General features: G+C 34.8%; 1 protein-coding gene across 2 annotated transcripts; it reads right to left on the minus strand.

Annotated features, from left to right (window-relative positions):
• Positions 1–1001: 1001 nt before the first annotated feature.
• LOC147403040 (kinesin-like protein KIN-13A) lies at positions 1002–10536 on the minus strand. 2 transcript variants are annotated; one of them, XM_086438488.1, is made up of 14 exons: positions 10065–10536; positions 9853–9928; positions 9465–9730; positions 8602–8823; positions 7292–7480; positions 6554–6658; positions 6325–6402; positions 5987–6068; positions 4101–4263; positions 3236–3565; positions 2783–3001; positions 2042–2696; positions 1627–1692; positions 1002–1433 (listed from the first exon to the last, which is right to left on the minus strand). In XM_086438488.1, exons 3-14 carry the CDS (start codon positions 9678–9680, stop codon positions 1251–1253), a joined length of 2508 nt encoding a protein of 835 aa, XP_086294614.1. In that variant the 5' UTR covers positions 9681–9730; positions 9853–9928; positions 10065–10536; the 3' UTR covers positions 1002–1250. The 2 variants fall into 2 exon arrangements, with proteins under 2 accessions (XP_086294614.1, XP_086294613.1); XM_086438487.1 differs by having other exon boundaries at positions 9465–9733.
• Positions 10537–16080: the final 5544 nt, after the last annotated feature.

Raw genomic sequence — 16080 nt, forward strand, 5'->3', positions numbered from 1 at the left:
CAGATGCTATTTACATTTTTCTCCTTAAAACTCAGTCCAATTTTACTTTTTCAACTTTGTTACAGATTATCTTTTAGTACATCTAAGAGTGTCATTATTTTTAAATAATAGAAATATTATTCTTTCATTAAAGAGAATAAATTATTTTTAAAAAAATAACTGTAATGTCCAAAATGGTCCTGCACCACTAAAATAATACACAATATCATTTATCTTTAGAAGACAAAATTTATCTTTTTAAAGAAAAATTACATTATGTACGATTTTTGCCAGTCATTGAGTTGGACATTTTTGGTTAGAGAATGCTATAATTCTCCTTCTGTATTTTGTCTGCAACAAATGAGAGTAAGGAAAATTACAGGCATTTTTTTTCTTTAAAAGGAAAAAAATAACATTATGTACTATTTCATTGAGTTTGGACATTTTATGTTAGAATACTATAATTGAGAACTTTTTATTATTTAATAGTTAATAGAGAGTATTATGGAGCCTACATCAAGTGGAAGTTTATAAGAAAGTTGAAAAAGTAAAGTAAAGCTAAGTGAGAATTTTCTCAACTTTAGGTGAGAATATGTAAATAGTATCTGAGTTTGGGGTGTGCTTAGCAAAAGACTCAGTTAACCACAAAAAGAAAAAAGGGTTTGCAGTGGTACCGTGACTGGTAATGACCTTGGGCTCAGATTAATAACAAACCCTCTTAAGTGGCTACATAAAGCAATAGTATTACTAGTTTACTACCCATCCATGTAAGATCTACCAATCTAAAACAGAGAGCAAATGATAAGACTGATGTGAGCTATCATACACAAGGCGATGTGATCCCTCATTATAAGCAAGCTTGAAAATTTTCAGGCATTCAAATATTTGATCAAATCCCATTCCAAATTCCAGTAGCTTAAAAGTGAAATTCCATTGTGAGGTCTTTCTGTGCATTTCAATTGGGGCCCAAATTTATAACAAACCTCAAGTTTAAGACCTTGCTTCTCATGCTTGGCTCCAAATTTGTTAAAAAATAAATGGATCAAATCTCTTCCAGAAATTCATAAAATATAAAAACAAATCAAAATGATAACAGGAAATGGTGGTTCCCAATTCAAGATTAAATCCCTCCTCGAGGGAATGTACCATTATGAGTGAAATCTTGTAAAAATTAAGAAATTAGATATTACAAGCTGAAGATTTTCATACCACCCAAAAAAAGGGAACTTCGAAGGAGCCCCCCCCCCCCCCCCCCCTTCAAGAACTGTATTTTAACGGGGAACCCTTTTCCGACTCAGTATTTCCTGTTCTTTTAGGCGATGTTGGAACCTTGCCAGGCGAGCTTGTAGGCTAACCAGGCTCGCCGCCTTGCGTGAGAGAACAAAGCTTAACTGGTTAACATAATTGTCAATAAGGCTGCCTGGTTGATCCACTTCGGCCAACAGCTTCATCTCCTGATGTACAACAAATATAAATAATAAAATAAATTGGCAAATAATAAACCATGTTTAAATTTTATGAAACACAAGTTACAAAATAAAACAAGGATGGATCAAATATACTTTCCATGCCAGTGTTATCCTCAAACACATTGAAGGAATAATTTTGAAAAGAAATAGTACAAGAGATATGGTAGTCAAGACTTACTTCACGGACGATCTCCATAGTGTCTTCAATTTCTTTTCTATGAGCTGTAATTAAAGCCTCTTCCTCCTGCAGTGGTAAAGACGAGATAGAACTTCAGCTATTGATAAAGCCATTACAAGTGATTTTCTTTTGAACATTCAACATTACATAGAATTTTATTTTTTTTCTTGATAACGGGGGTGTCCAGACTTATGTCCGACTAGGGGGACCAGATGAGCCAGGGCCGGAACCAAGGCATGTGAGACCCTCCCCAGGCACGTGCAACGCCCGCACATCACACGCACCAGGTAAGTGAGGGAACGCCCTCGCGGGTGGCCCCTAGGAAATATTGCCATGGAATTTTTTATAACTTGATAGTACATCATGAACTCGGGAAATATGAAGCTTCGATTTTAACATGACTTAAATAAATTACCTCACGTATTGCATTGAAATCTCCGTCATTACGAGGTTCAGGTTCATATTGTCTTGAACTGGCGTTGCTTGAATTAGAATCAGAAGTATTCTGCTGTCTGTAACTAGTAGAAATAAAATCAGATCCACCGCCACCATCTTTTCGGGGCCAGTTCCCTTGCTGCTTTTCTGATTTTTCTTCCCTAGAAACTTTTCTACGAGGTGGAGACACCTTTTGCGCTTTCTCTTCCTCTAGAGCATCACTTGAGCTTTGAGATGAGGAATTTAATTTACGACTAGTTGAACCACCAAAATTATTTTTTGTGTCGTACCTTTCTCTGTCCAGAGAACCATGAGTCACTCCGCTTTCCTCCCTTCGATTGGAATAATTTGACGGCAAACTAGAAGGCTGTTCCCGCCCACTGAGGGATTGGTATGGAGGTATACTAGAAGGGTGTCTGTCAAAATCAGTAGTAGAGCTATAGGAGAAATTTTCTTTTCCAACCACCCTTCTACCAGTATCCACAAATTTCATTTCTTGACTTTGGTCAAAAACATCGTCTGACTCAGCTGACACCGGCAAAGATAGTGCTGATGAAGATTCCTTACTTGTAGGTGCCAATGAACCAAGGGCTTGATCCTTTTTAGCATTACCACTCTTGGAGAGACTTTTAACCCTGTACACCCAACAATCATCTTTGGTTTAAAAAAATGGAATAATGGTCAATGTTTAAGTTCACATTCAAAACAGAAACTGGCATACCTATCAGCGTATCTCAAAGTATTGAGTGTATGTTCACAAGAACCTGCATTTGGAGAAATGCAAGAGATCATAACGGTCTTTGAGTTGCCCACAAAAGAATCACGGAGCACCTCTGTGAGTTTGCTCCCACGAAATGGGATATGAATCTGATCATTGTCAAGAGCACGGATACACTCCTTCAGAGCCAAAAGGCTCTTGTTGATCTCTGCCCCCTCAATCCTGCAATTGAACAAGTGACAAGATACATGAAAGGCTTATCATGCAAAGTTGATACCTACAATCCTCCTAATTGCAAGGTAAAGAAATAGATATTGGAAACTAGGAGTGAAAACAGCTATTTGATGTGAAAACAGAAAACAGGAAACACAGCTATTTGTGAGGTGGGAACAGACCCTGCTTACTATGCAAAAATATAAGAATGGGTAAGAACGATTAAATGCAGAAAAACTTTACCGTGTTTGTCGGTCATTATCAGTGGTGTCGGCACCACGTTCACTACCAGCAAGATCAATAAAAGAAATCTTGCCAACCACCTTCCCAACCTTGGATTCATTTCCATCATTATTCCTTTTGGATTCTTTTATTTCATTGTGCTTCTTAATGGCAAGCTGTAAAATAGCATGGGATCTCGAAGATTCTTCATTGGCACCAGTAGACCCGGTACTTCTTGCAGCGTTTCCCCTCTCAATATATTCATTAACAATCTGTACATCCGAGACTTCAAATTCCTGTAGTCCAACAATGCAAACTTTTTGCCGACCATCTTCTCTCATGCAGAGTTTCCTGATTAAGCACGGGAAGTACACATAATCAAATAAGACCCGCGTAATGGTGTCAGGGGCCCACACTTCCCAAAGTTAAAAGGACCTAAGATACTTAACAGGTTATTATCTATCTATGTATATGTGTGTGTGTGAGCATGCACACAGATGTAAACGCACAATATTGCGCACAAAGTACAAAGGTGTAGCAATAAAGACTGATCACCATACTAAATGATCTCACAAGTTTCAGCACCAATGATCCACAGTTCATGGTATTCAAACTTGCTGAGACCAGTAAACATTTGGTAGTTTTAAATCATCATATCCCGAAAATTCTCTCAATGTCCTAGGTCGCAAGCCATCACATCAAACGGTCTACCAGGTTCCAAGAACAAGACTCCAAGCTATCTAATTGAGAAAACTTGTCCTAAAAAAGTGTCCAAAAATCCCCTGATTTTCAATAATTGCTCAATGGAGCTATAATCAGCTATGGCATCAAAATTCCCAATACAGAAAAGAAAGCAATCAATGCCAAAAATAAGTAGAATTCTAACCTTCTGTCACTAAGGAGATCGTAAAGTTTTCCTCCATATATCTCGAAATAGCTGAGCCATAATTTAAACCTCTGATTATAATAGGTCGGATGATGCAATAGCCTAACAAGGTCTTCTGCAGCTCTAAGAGGTAGAGGTTGCATGGTGAATGTTTTACCACTGCCTGAAAATTATATAAATACAAATACTTCAATCATCTTATCATAACCTGCCTGGCTTCAGAAGCTAGTGGAAATATAGAAAGATACATAGAGATTCAAAGCTTTAAAAAAAAAAAAAAGGAAAACCCCAAATGACGAAATTACTAAAAAAAGGTCAAAACCAGTGCCTTCAGTTTCCATACACACCTACAGTTGGATCCACACCTCATTCTCTATAAGTTCAAAACATATTATTCAGGTTATTTTCAAGTGCAACTCATAAAGAGACTTGAAGATAACTAAACAAACTTATCATTAAAGATTGTGCAGAATATCAACGTCTTGTCGTCAGCATCCATTAACAGAAAGGTTTAAATCCGTGGTTTTGTTTAGCATCTATGTAAGCTAATGGAACAGGACATCTCAGGTGACACAACAATAAATTGCAAGATAACAATAAGTCTCGATAACAACTGATTCAAGGATTCATAAACAATTTTACTCAAGAAGCCTAGAACATGGACATGTCAAAATACAAGTACTACAGTTACTCATTAAAAAAAAATACACAAGAACTATAGTACAATAATTAGCTATATTTAACTCAAACTTTTTAAAAATTAAAAAAATATGAAAAGAAGAAAAAAAAAAACCTTTTTTTTAATAAGTATAAAAAAATTATTAATAAAGAAGAAAAGAGAAAATGAGGCTGAGATAGCCCCCATACAAGGGAGAACGAACAAAAGCAAACCCAATAGCAACAAAAACTGAAAGCAAAGAAAAGAAACTAAGCATCACACAAAGAATCCCATCTGAACACAAAATCCTGGAAAGAAACTCCCACAAAATCCCCGCTCAACTGGGACCAAAAATACGAAAGACCCAAAATCTCCAAGAACACAGTTTGGGGAATACTCTCCTTGCTCTGAAATTCACAAACTTAATAACTGTAGGTAGATTTATATTATCAAATAAATATAGTTGTGTTTAACAACAGGAAAACCCTAAGAGTGACATGTTATTTTGATACAAAGATTAAATTAATTTTCTGGAATGAGATGATAAATCCCTCTATGTACCATCTTTTTACCTTGCTGGAACGAGACATCTGGGCCAAGATGTAACAATACTTACAACCATGAATGTCCTGGCTACTTAAAGCCTACAGCACGAATCTTTTTCGGCTATTCAATTATATCTAGAGGCATGTCTAGTTTGGAATATCTTCAAATATAAAAATAAGGGATAAGATGCAAGCAAATTCTAAAACTTTTACCTTAACAAGTTGATGAAAGTGAACTTGTTTTAATTACTTATAATTCAGAAACAACAAGAGATTAAGCAATTGATAAAAATGCATGTGAATTTAGAAGGAAAACAGAAGGAGCTCACATTTAAATGCATTTAATAATTATATCTTTTAAGAAAAATGATATAATGACACAAACCACAGTTTCATGTTTAACGACTTTCACCTAATTCAGAGCCATTTAAGATGCAGCCTGCATCACTAATTAACGAACCCCTCATATTCATAATTCATTCGAGGAAAGCATACATAAATGGATTTTCTGTCATATAATGAATTAGGGAGATAACCCTAATTCAAAATCATTCAAGATGCAGCCTCCATCACTAATTAACGAACCACTCATATTCATAATTCATTCGAGGAAAGCATACATAAATGGATTTTCTGTCATATAATGAAATTTAAAAGGAGAAGATATCTGGATCTTTACACACCTGTCTGACCATACGCAAAGCATGTTGCTTTTGTTTGCTGAAAAATGGTAGGAATAATTGGCTCCACGGTAACCCGATATACCTGTTCAAATAAGTGCGTGGGAAGCAATCAATATGCAAAAAGGGAATGTACTAAAATGGTCCATTCTCAGCAAAGAACAAATCTATAATAATATTACTAAAATCAAACACAAATGCTTGAAAAGCTACCAAACGTAAGGATTATGAGCTACTCAAGGCAAATAGATGAGAATGAAAAATCAGGAAGCAACAACCACACTAATTTCCCTGGCCAAAGTACACTTTGCATATTCCAATCTCTGAGAACGAAAATCTACCTCATCATTGGTGACATGCTCATCCAGAACAGCATCAAAACAAAATTCATGCTTCTCCACATATGCAGTCAAGTCCACCTTTCACATCAAAACATAAAATTAGCCCAATCAACGAAATATAACCAAATTGATAATGAAACTTCCATTACCATCAGCATCATACTTCTTGGTATATTGTATAGGAAGACTTAGATAATTAAGATTTTGAATCAGTAGCAAAAATCCAAACCTTTAGCTTGGGCTCATGGACAGCTAGGTATGCACTATCATACGCAGTTACAATATCATCCTCCTTCCGAGACAGCTCTTTCTTGTTTAAAGGTCTTTTACGTACCTGAGGCGCATAAGGAACATCACCAATTAAAGAACCTCTAGAAGTATAGAATTGAAAAATTAAAGTCTCCATCATCTGCTTGTGAGTCACTTAACTATTGCATAAAAAAAGTGAACCAAAATAGTATGACAAAGCCCCCTTAAGGCGTGCAGATTTGAGCTTGAATGTGTAAGTCTGGCAAGAAGGACCAAATGCCAAGTGAATACAAAAGGCATCCATTTAAAAGGTGGAAAAAAGGAAAAAAAAAAAAAACTTTTTACCCACAAACAGTGTCCAGCAATAATTGACATGCATTCTGAAATGAAGAGCATAGCATAACTTGGTGAAGTGTTAGCAACTGTAGGTTGCAATGAATTTATCATAATTCACGTCTTGCACCAAATATTGACACGGCAAATGAATCATATATATCACCATGCAACTCTTCAATGACTATTGACACGACAAAATGAATCATATATTCACCACTCAACTCTATTTAAAGCTCTATCATTTTTTAAGCAAGTATTCATATCTTCTTCTACAATCTTTCAGAAACGAAACCTATAATGCTACTGCATCAGAAAATATATATAAATTTTACCAGACAGATGAGACTAAAGAGCAGGCGTTACTAGCAAAGAACCAACATACCACAACTTTAATCTTAGCCAAATTGCCCTCCTTTGCACTGCCCTCCCTCTCATTAGTCGGTAATCTCATCGAGGCATCTGCTGCTTGCCCTCGTTGTGGCCTGCTAGTCACTGCATCAAACTCGTCATCAAACCCCCTTGTAGCAGAAGGCATAAATGGTGATGGCTCGAAGGGTTCTGATATAACATGCTGCCGAGCAGATAAAAAGGCAAAACTATTAACAAAAAGAAATCCATAATAAAAATGGTTCTTATTTCAAATCATCATTTCTATAATGATAGCAACAATCTGATGTTATAAAGTGTATTTCTAAAACAGTAAGCATCCCAAGAGCCAAAGATCAGGAAATTTGAAGGTTTCTTTTGTAAGTTTTGTAGTTAACAATCCTGCAATTTTTTCCTGCTTCTCTCTAATTCCTTCCCAACTTTGTAAAGTATATGAAAACTTATCATATACTTCGTCATATACATAATGCAATTGTTGTCACAAAGATCTCTGTAACATTTTGTTCTTCCCCGCTATTTTCAGTCTAGAAACAACGCAAGAAAAAAAGTTCCTTCTTTATTTAGTAGAACAAAAGCTTGAACTGAACAGAAGTGGAGGTGTCATTCTTCCATGGAACAAAGTCAAGAGACATAAGTCATTGGAAAAAATTGATATGTTAATATCTTTGTTGCCATTATAATTTCCTTTTAGGTCATGAATATTTAGTTATTACTACTTTCTATGCAAATCAAAGAATCTCAACAAAAATTTCGAGACATGGTGATTTTTGGAAGAATCAATTCAGTGGTTCAGGCTTGACTAAAAATGAGTTGCTGTCATTTTATTTGTACCAATAAAATGCACAAGTCATTTTTATTTGTACCAATAAAACGCACAAGTCATTTTTATTCCTACTCTCCATATTCATATTAACTATAATTAACCAGCACAGTCACCATCCAATCCTCTATATGAACAGCATACGGGGCCAAAACCTTTTCCTATTTTTATCTTAGCAAAGCTTCTTTTATTTATGTAACCCAATCTTATGACAGATTTTTGTTAGTCATCCTACAGTAGTTTAAATGCCCTAATATCCTTCAATTTTTAGTGTTTCCTTCTAGGTCTATGTTCCCTATGAGATCTTTTAACAATCACTAAGCAAGTAGGCTTACATGACGAAAAAATTAAATAAAATAGTTGCATCAAATTAGAAATCCTCATATTAGTTAGTTTCCAATGCAAAAGTGGGGGGGGGTGGGAAAGGCTCGATCACACACAGGTGCTATCACAAATGGAAATACGTTACAATAAAAACAGCATACCTCTGTCAAAAGTTCTGTGTCATCCATAGCATGAAGATCCAAAAGCCCATCTCCAAATTCCCCTCTAAGTTCAGGGGAATATAAACCATCTGTTGCAGCCACCGATCCCAAACCGTGGGCTGGTGGGGTGTATGGCTCAGAACCAGACTCCCCATTCAAATTAAGGTTCTTCAATAATTTAAAAAGCTTCTGCTTTTCTTCAGCAGATTGTACTCCAAAACCCTTCAATAACAAACATCACAAATCCCCCTTTTATTATCCCATATACTAAAGCCCCGTTAAAAGTATATAAGCATTAAAATCAGGATCAAGTAAGGTGTCCCGTTCCTATAAAATAGGAATGGTGTCTAAGTAGCACATTTTAGTCGGAGTTTAAAACACACCTGGCTCCTAACCAAGCTGTTTTCTACATTGCATGCAGCCCAATGTGTTTAATCTCCAACCAAAACGTGGCACCTAGACACCGTATTTTGTTATAGGAAAGGGGTACCACTCTGGATCATGATTCTTCTATATATTCAAGAATTTAGACAAAAATTCAAGAAATTTGGGATAAAAAATGGCAAAAATACTACTCCCTTCCCACATTTTCCAGTTCATATAACATCATTGTTCATGTGTCCTAGCGCTTAGTGTATTAGGGATTCACAACCAACTCTGGGGCCAGGTTCATCCAAAAAACATTGAAAAAGGATAAAACCGACCACTATCATTAAAAAAGGAAAAATACAAGTAAAAAAATTCCCAATTCAATCAAAACTATCATAGTAAATAAAAGTGAATGCCCTTTCCAATTAGAATTATAATTGAACAAAAACAATACAAATGTGGATAAAAATAATAATTGTGCATTATTTCTATACCTGCGTTCGGAGGTTGGGGAGGAGACGACGATCAATACCCGTAGATGCCAAGGGAGAGGCTAGATGCTGCAAACCAGCAGATTGGAGCCAACGTGCCATGACAGCATCACCAGCGTCACTTGTGGGCCCTGCATTGTGCAGAGGCCCCCCTCCAGGGTGGTCGTACAGAGCAGCGGCCGCAGCGGCGGCATTGCTCTGTTGCATCTGACCACCCATGTGGCGCTGCGCGCGGCGTTGAGGAGCCAATTTTCACAAATTGTAGAAAACTACTGTAAAATAAACGAAATCTTACAATCTACTGTAAAACAAAATAAATCTCGGGGGAAATACACGGAAATAAAGAGAATTTGAAACCCAAAATCTACTAATCTCAACGAAATGTACTCACAAGGAGGTGAAAAATCAAATATCGAGCAAAACATTCACGTTTTCCGTCGTGAATCTGAGATTCAAAACCACTGAATCTGCAATGGAAAACGAATCAGATCTATGAAACCAAAATGCGAACGATTCGATTCAAATCTAACCTTTAATTAACTCTCTAATATCACAATTCTAAGCCATTTCTAACATTACGGGAGAAAGAACACAAATTCTTACCAAATTCAAACCGAAAAAGATTTTTTTTTTTTCGGAAATAAACACATTGGCAATCTGTTCTTCAAATGCTTGAGATTGCGAATCAGATCCAGAAAAAAAAAAAAAATACAGACGATCAAACTTTAATTTTGCTGCATTTGCAAGAGTCTCTCTTTCTCTGCAATTTTTTGTGATAATTGCGGGGCCTGCACGCGGGAGGAAGCTCTGATATAGATAAAAAAAAATCCAAATAAAATTTTATGTGGATCTTTTCTTTGTGTGGAGCCGTGGACCGAACCACAAAACGCCAGACAACGTGGATCAGTCTATATTAGGGTTTATAGATGCTAAATATATTCAGATCTAATCTCCGGAAATTCATTAAATCAGTAGTTAGAACCAACAATCATCTTGATTCTTTGTTGGTAGACCTGCAACAGTAGACCAGACATGCATGTGATCAGTGGAGACTGCCTCACATAGAAACATAGACCACAGCAAAAATTTACTCGTCCACAAAGATATATTTCAAATTACGTTTAGCGTCAATGTAAGTTATTGGTAGACTAACATCTCGTTGTACGTATTACGCGATAACGAAAATCTTTATTTCTTCGTTTTCAAAAAAACTACTAAAAAAATCATGACTTCATGTATACATCTTATAATGACGGAAAATACCCTTTACATACTGCTTTGATTGCAAAACTATACTTGAATTGTCATTGAAGCATATAGGGTTGGCAACAAATCTATTCGGTACTAGATCAGTGTCACTCCGATTCAATTCAAAAAATTTTAAAGATGTACTTGATCCGAACGGATTAATGAATATGTGAATCAAATCCGATCCATTTCAATTTATCATTAATCCGAAATCGATCAGATCCAAACACATGCCTTATTTTTAAATTATCAATGTTCAAAAAATTTTAAATATAAAATTTTAAAAAATCTATTTTTTATATGAAATAAAAAAGGCTAAAACATTTTTATCTATAAGTATTTATATGAAATTAAGAATTAAAAAAATTATTGAAATATGTTCAAATAGTTTTTTTTTTTTTTAAATCAGATTGAGGTATATCTAAATCTGATTCAAAATTATTTTGAATTTAAAATTTCGATCCAAAAATTCTATTTTTCATATTTTTCATATCAGATCAAACTGGTTCAAACATTGAATATATTTCAGATCATTGTCAACCCTAGAAACATAAAAGTGGAGAATCTTTAAGAAATAAAAATAAATAAAAAAATCCATTCCCATCATCCTTGAAACCTTATCCCAAAGATTTGGGATTAGCTATTATGCAATACGAATTAATATTTGTAAATTTGCAATTGTGTTTTCGAAAATCTAAACAATGAAATACAACTCCAACGATCTTTTACATAAAGGATTCAAGATTTTTTATACGTTATGTTGATCGTACATGATCCTCCTTTATATTAGTTTGGAGCTAGCATTGCAAGTGGACAATTCACACTAATGTGTTTTGTTGATGGAGACGTTGGACTCGTAAAATGATTTGACTTTCTTTTTTGAAAGATAAGTTTGGTTTCCTAGTATAAAGGTATATCTTTTTTCTTTGTGTGCCACGTCAAGCCAATTAATGGCTATTACATCCATTATTGAAGTGATCATACACCTAAGATCTGGTTGGCTGGGCCCACCATTCAAATGGTCCATATTTGAGAGACCTCTTTAGTTACAAACTTACATAGTCAGGTTATCTCAACCATTCAATTTGGTCCGGTTATTTCAGGGATGGAGAAAAAGATTTACTTATTATTTATAACAAATTACAAAATTTTAAATACCAAATATAATGCAGTTCCCAAATATTTGGTTTTTTAGGAAATGCTTATTTCGGAATTTGAATGTAATTGTGGTGGCTATTTTGTTGAACAAATGGAATGGCAATGACAGGTAATTTCATGGAAAGTGGAGGGCACAAATTTACATTGTGTTTAAATGAGCTCACAACCGTCATCAATGCTTATGTGGCATTACCGTAATCTTACATCGCGTGGGAGAAGGAAAATTAATTTTGCCGAACCTAACTGTACTAGTCAGTTACGCCAGCAAGTTAACTCTAATTACGATATTGCCCTGGGCGTCATACCAAATCATGTGAACACGTGAGAGTGTCTAAGCGAGTCATCACAAAGACATCCATTCGGGTCTCTTCAACCAAATTCGAAGTGCAAACATGCCTTAATTTTACAAGTAAATTACGGGATCATCCTTTTATATAAGTGACATGGTTTTAAAACTCGTCCAATTCGTCTCAATATCATCCACCAACGAGGCGGATTGACAAGTCATCTCAATTCTGATGGGTCTCTTAAAAATTAGTCAATTACGTAATTATTGAATGAGGCAACTCAAATAAATCAAAAAACTTATCCAGAACGACTCGATCTTGTTTATAAGCAAGACAAGACGTCAAAATGAGTTTCAAAACCATGATGAGTGAATGTCAAGTATGGATATTGTCATCTCACTTAAACAAATGATTTTATTGTCAACACTATAAATTTCTAATGTTATTCTCTCGTGATTATCTTTGCCAAACTAACCTTCTTTTAATAATTTTCTAAGTGCAATCAAATCTCGACACACATTTTCAAAATATATGAAAAAATTGAAAATTGATTTTTCCACTAAAATGTTAGGCATTGCTGTCGTTGTTGTTGTTGTTATTGATGTTGTATTTTTTTTATCCGAGTTTTTGAATGAAAGAGTTATAAGAATGAACTCTAGGGTGCTCATCTTCACAAACAAAAATAAATAAATAAAATAGTGGCCTTCAACTTTTTTATGCAACTTTTATGACCCAGTGTATATAAAATAGTAACCCACCGGGGGTTAGTTGAGATGGTAAGAAATGTCTAGATATGGTTCTCTGGTCGTGACTTGGAATCTCTATATGCTCTTCCGTAGTAAATGTAGCTACTTAATTGTCATAGTGCATGACAGGGAGGGATGGTGCGTGCGGACCAAGTAGATTAGCCTCATCAAAAGGTGGGGATACCCCCTCGCTAAGCTACCAGAAAAGAAAAGAAAAGAAAAAAAAAACACGTGTGAAAATATCATTCTCCCATGCATGGTTTAAAATCCGAATAAATGAAGATTGTTGCGATCAAGTCGATAGCCGTGATTGATGTATACATGTGTGACTGTTCAAACACAATAAAGACTTCCCCATTAGGGAGACATTCCTCTAGCCACCCAACCAATAGAAATGTCACACTTTCAACTGCTTTCTAAAATTATTGATCGAATACCTTTAATAATGATAATAATGCAATTCTTGATATCAGAATCATGCATCAACGTGGTAAATTAGTGTACAGAAGTTTATATTTATTTTAATTCACCCAAAATGCATTTGTGGGTGGAGTGAGGGTTAAAAACTAAGGGTGATGCTTTGTTTGGGGTAGTTATGTACGAAAAGCAAAGGTTTATTGGTAATTTTGAGATATGGAATGATGATATAAAGACTACTTTAGTTGAATATTGGGGTCATACATGCATTTTTTATTAAGTTACTCGAGTGTACTTATATTAGAATCAACTCATTGCCCACTTGGACGTTGGAACACCAAAACCCTTCATTGAAAATTTATTTTACAGCTTGGTTTAGGTTTTCAGCTGTGATGTACCAGTCATTGTGGGCCATATTGGATGGGAAGGATGCTTAAGATGGATACCATGGTGGGTTCAAACCACTTTTGACGTGGTCTTAATTCATCATTCCTTGTGGTGCACTTCTTTTGAATAAAGTGTTGCTTTAACCAAAAGCAAGTATTTTTGAGACCGAACAAATGTGTTATTGGATTCAAATTAAAGTTGTTTACTTCCTTTAATTATGTACTAATCTTTTATCTAACTAATTTAACTAAGATCCGTTTAATTTGGTCATCAATGATTTAAAGCCATCATTTTATTTTTTTCATTTTTGTGATTTTAGTGAGAAGCATTTCTTTTCAACGAAATAAACAATAAGTAGTAATTTACTCCAATAAAATAATAAAATAATAAAAAAAGTAGTTAGATGGGAAATAGATTGAACAATACGATTACGATTATTACAAATTATATCTTTCATCAAGATTATTATTGACACTAAATCATTGGGGACGCATGTGTTGCAACTTAAGTAATGACCTTTAAAAAAACCTAATCGACAATGTTCAAGTAGACCGGTTTGAAACTATTCAATTTAAAAACAATGATCGTCAATATAGGGTTTATGTTCTTGATCCAACTCAAAAAAAAAAACACACAATTATGCTTCATGATTCCATAATCCAATTTTTTTCAATTTCTAATTGACCCTTGGATACAAATCACGAGAATGTATATTCTTCCTCAAATCTGTTATTGAGAGGTAAAGGATTAAATCCTCTTAAGAAATTAATTTCATCCTTCAACTCTTCCTTTGCATTCTCTTAACTGGTGCTCTTGTGGGGGTTTCTACGAAGACACCCCCCCGATAGTCAATAATGATTTTTGTGGAATCCCAATTTAAATGTGAAATTTTGCAAACATTTACCTAGGTCAGACTCTCTATTTATAGATTTTCATATTTGAATTCTTCTAGATTATAACTTTCCAATATCAACCTTATCCATTGATTAACAATTTCCTTTCAAACTGCAACTTCCTAATTGTACAAGATTTGAAGTAATTTTTATACTTCATGGATAACAATTGTTGTCACTCATTTTTTAAGTTGTACAAGTTCTAATCCTTGGTTTTAGTAGGCATAATGTTCTTAGGGAGTATTCTTGCTTAGGAACATGTGGTTAGGGCATAAAATGAGTTGGGTTTTATTCGAATCCGAATTTAGTGGGTTGAGAGTAGATCTAAATAAAAATATGTGTTGATATCCCTTGACTCAAGCCAGATCTGGGTTGGATATAAATCCATCCAGATATTTGCCTAGATCAGAATGATATATTGATTTGAAAATTAAATTTCTATGTTTTTCAAAATATCTTTTATCGACTACTTTAATATAATATGAATTTCTTATAATCCACCGGAAGGTTAGCTGAGATGGTAAGAAGCGACTAGGTTTGCACCCCAAGTCGTGACTTCAAATCTATATGCCACTCCACAATAAATGCGGCTACTTAAATATTATAACATGTGACTAAGAGGGAAGGTGTGGGCGGGCTACTCCCTGGGTTTCCAAAAAATACGAATTCTTATAAAATAAAGGAATTATAATAATAAAATAGTATGTCAGTTAAAAAAGAAATATAGCAAAAAAATATGACCGGTCTAAAACCATCTGACCCGAATCAAGTAATTCAGTCGGGTCAGATACATGTTTAATGAAAAATGATATGGTTCATACATGGTTTCAACCAACAAGATCAGAGTAGAATTCAGATTTGGATCTAGATATGGATATACACATATCTAGCCGTAACCCAACCCATTTTAAGCCCTACATGTGGTACCCTTTGACAAGGTTATGAGCTTGAATCCGGACATGATTCAAAGTATCCCTTTCAGAAATATTTCATGATAAGACATTATACTAAGGCGAGTCTTGCACGAGGACACAAGAATGCTTTGTCCCACCCTCACAATAACAAATAATGTCTAATACATTTATCTTTCACAGGGATGGGTTTTTTTTTTAAGAAAAAAAATTTGTCCAAATTATCACAATCTTTCAATTGTCACGTCTAAATAACTTAGTGTCAATTACGATTATTTGAATAAGACATCTTCCACAATGCAAATCACTCACTCAAGGTCCATCAAACAGTGGATCACTAGGCATGAATCGTGCATATAATTATGCTTGTTAAAGACCCTGTATTTCCCATTATCACAGTTTAATCGTGTGCGTAAAATTATAGGTACTGTTGGAAAATTTTGGGATTTATCCCATATGTTTGAATGGAAGTAAAGAAGGGTATTGTGAAGTGGTAGCGTAAATGTTTATTTCCACATTAGATAGAAATAACTAAATAATGTAATTATTATATGAAAATTCTCACGTAGTAT

Source organism: Akebia trifoliata, chromosome 4 (genome assembly GCF_017979445.1).
Source record: "Akebia trifoliata isolate Shusen 1 chromosome 4, ASM1797944v1, whole genome shotgun sequence".
Taxonomy (NCBI): Eukaryota; Viridiplantae; Streptophyta; class Magnoliopsida; order Ranunculales; family Lardizabalaceae; genus Akebia; species Akebia trifoliata.

What these genes read in the sequence shown, in the direction of transcription:
- LOC147403040 (XM_086438488.1), bottom strand. Translation starts at nt 9,680, where the DNA reads ATGGGTGGTCAGATGCAACAGAGCAATGCCGCCGCTGCGGCCGCTGCT. An exon ending in GATAATGACCGACAAACACG is followed by an intron (nt 3,002 to 3,235) that starts GTAAAGTTTTTC and finishes GTTCAATTGCAG; the next exon opens with GATTGAGGGGGCAGAGATCA. An exon ending in ATTTCAATGCAATACGTGAG is followed by an intron (nt 1,693 to 2,041) that starts GTAATTTATTTA and finishes TTACCACTGCAG; the next exon opens with GAGGAAGAGGCTTTAATTAC.